Source organism: Pteropus vampyrus, unplaced genomic scaffold (genome assembly GCF_000151845.1).
Source record: "Pteropus vampyrus isolate Shadow unplaced genomic scaffold, Pvam_2.0 Scaffold759, whole genome shotgun sequence".
Classification (NCBI taxonomy): Eukaryota; Metazoa; Chordata; class Mammalia; order Chiroptera; family Pteropodidae; genus Pteropus; species Pteropus vampyrus.
The window spans coordinates 51,610-53,981 of NW_011889540.1; the positions used below are offsets into that span (position 1 = coordinate 51,610).

General features: G+C 38.7%; 1 protein-coding gene across 1 annotated transcript in view; it reads left to right on the plus strand.

The window, feature by feature from the left end:
• The window catches only part of LOC105309521 (cytochrome P450 3A12-like), a 35,291-nt gene that overhangs the window by 31,147 nt on the left and 1,772 nt on the right, over window positions 1-2,372 (plus strand). Inside the window, 1 exon segment of the mRNA XM_011385716.2 lies at window positions 780-942. Within this exon segment, the coding sequence (XP_011384018.1) occupies window positions 780-942 (163 nt within the window).

Genomic DNA, 2,372 nt, shown 5'->3' on the forward strand with positions numbered 1-2,372 from the left:
CACAGCATCTGTAAATATTCCCTACTTCTCCAAAATATAAAGACTCTTAAAAATATATGACCACAATGCCATTAACACTTTCCTCAATTCCAGATGTTTTCCTTGATATATTCAAACATTGAAGAATCAAATTTGAATACAACATATGTCTAAACTTACCGGAATTTATAGCCTAGTGGAAGATTAGAAACGGAGATCAGTGATTATACTAGAGGAGATTAGCATCATGCGCCCAAGAAAATCACCTGATTTATGTTATTCTATGTGAGAGAGAGGAACATAGCAGAGAGGTGAATAAAAGGGAGTTAAGGCAAGAAAAAAGAAAGGAAGGAAAAAGGAAAGAAAAGAAAAAATAATTTAAATAATGGGAGGTATTATTCCTCCTTCCTTCCTCCATGAGCATGTGACCATCATTGTTTGAGTAGAGTCAGGAACTTGCTTTTCCTTCAATCAGTCTCATTTCCTCTATGCCTTTCAGAGTGTGAACCTTTCACCACCCTGAATGTAATTTTAGTGTTTAAAGGTATGTTTTCCTCTAAACAGCATTCATCCTATCTCTTCAATGAGACTGGATTCTCCTTTAGAGTAAGGGGAATGGAATGGATCTGTTGCTTAGAATCCTCGCAGCAAAATAACAATAGCAGCATCTCAGTGACTAGCCCATGGAAGCTTCCAGTATACGACTGGTCAAGGAGTCTAAATAAGAAGCAAAAACAGGAAGATCTTGTGGTGTTTATGTTTCATTAACTGGCTTTTTTCATCTACTGTTATGGAACCAGGTTCAGTAAGAAGAACAAGGACAGCATAAATCCTTACATATATCTGCCCTTTGGAACTGGACCCCGAAACTGCATCGGTATGAGATTCGCTATGATGAACATGAAACTTGCCGTCGTCAGGGTCCTGCAGAACTTCTCCTTCAAACCTTGTGAAGAAACACAGGTCAGACACTTGACGTTCTGCATAAATAATTCTTTACTGAGAGATTGTTTAAACTGGGGGATACATATATGCTCATATATGTGTATAAATGTATATGTGTATAAATATACTCATTCATTGCTTAGTAATTTATTCTATAGAGCAGAGAATCTATTTGGAGTCATCTGCAGCCATTGGTTAGACATTTAAATAGTTTCTGAAATGATCCTCCCGATTATTCTATCACCCATCTGGCTCTACACATAGCCATTCCATTATTGACTATACATTCCATTAGTGACTATACGTTACTTTATTGACTGTAGTCAATACTACTATTGACTATATTCCCTATGCTGTTCTCTACATCCTGTCACTGTTTTTAACTACTAATTTGTACTTCTTCAACCCTTAACTTCTTTTTTCCAGTACCACATCCCTCCTCGCCTCTGACAGTCACCAAATTTTCCTTTGTATCTGTGAGTTTGTTTTTGTTTAGTTTGTTCCCTTTCATCATCTGTGACCTTTAAGATCCAATTAGTTTAGAGTGCTAAATTTTTGGCTTTATAAAAACCCACTGTAAAGATCATGTAGAATCAGTGGAGCGAGCATGACATGATGATGCACAGTCCTTTGAGAAAAGCTTTAAATTTGGTTTCCAGTCCACCGGAAGGAAGGGGAAGCATGTGCAGTCATGAAGTGCAATGATGATACCCGCATCATGACTTTTGAACGATGCTTTTCTCCACCAGGACTTACAGAAGTTCTTGTGACAGTGCTTCTCCACCACCAGCTGTACAGTGAAATCAGTGGGGAGCTTAAAAAAAATCCTGATGCCTAAGTCCTCTCAGATTCTAAAATCGTTCATCCTGCGTGACTTTCAATGCGCCCCCGTTGATTCTCATGTGCAGCCAAGGCTGAGAATCTCTGATTAAAGCATTTCTGCCAGATGTGAGGGGCTCCCACAGTCCAGGGCCACCCTGGCTACTTGACCTCACCTCTGGGATTTCTGCTGCACTCAAGGTGGGCTCCTTGTGCATCTGAGTAAGAGCTCTATGATGTTCTTCTTGCTCTCCTCCCCATTCTGTTCTCATCGTTCAAGTGCTAGTTAAATCCCAAGTCCTTCCAGGCACCTTCCTCATCTATTCCAAAGCACATTTTCTCCTCAGCTCTGTTATCACTTACTGCAGGCTGGTATCATCGGTTATACCCCCTAAACTAATACTTTGTCATTAAAACATCCAGTCTGATTCTCTGTTTTCTTTTTACCTCTGAATGTCTTTAACTCATTTTGCACCTCATTTTTCCCCATAAATTCCCAAAGGTGCATTGCAGTCATGGAGGAAATTCTTAGTGATTTTCAGTTGATTTAGAACTCATGGATATAAATTTTAAACAATTTAATTTGAAAATTTTAACAAATAACATTTGTGATATGCATTTTGTATGTG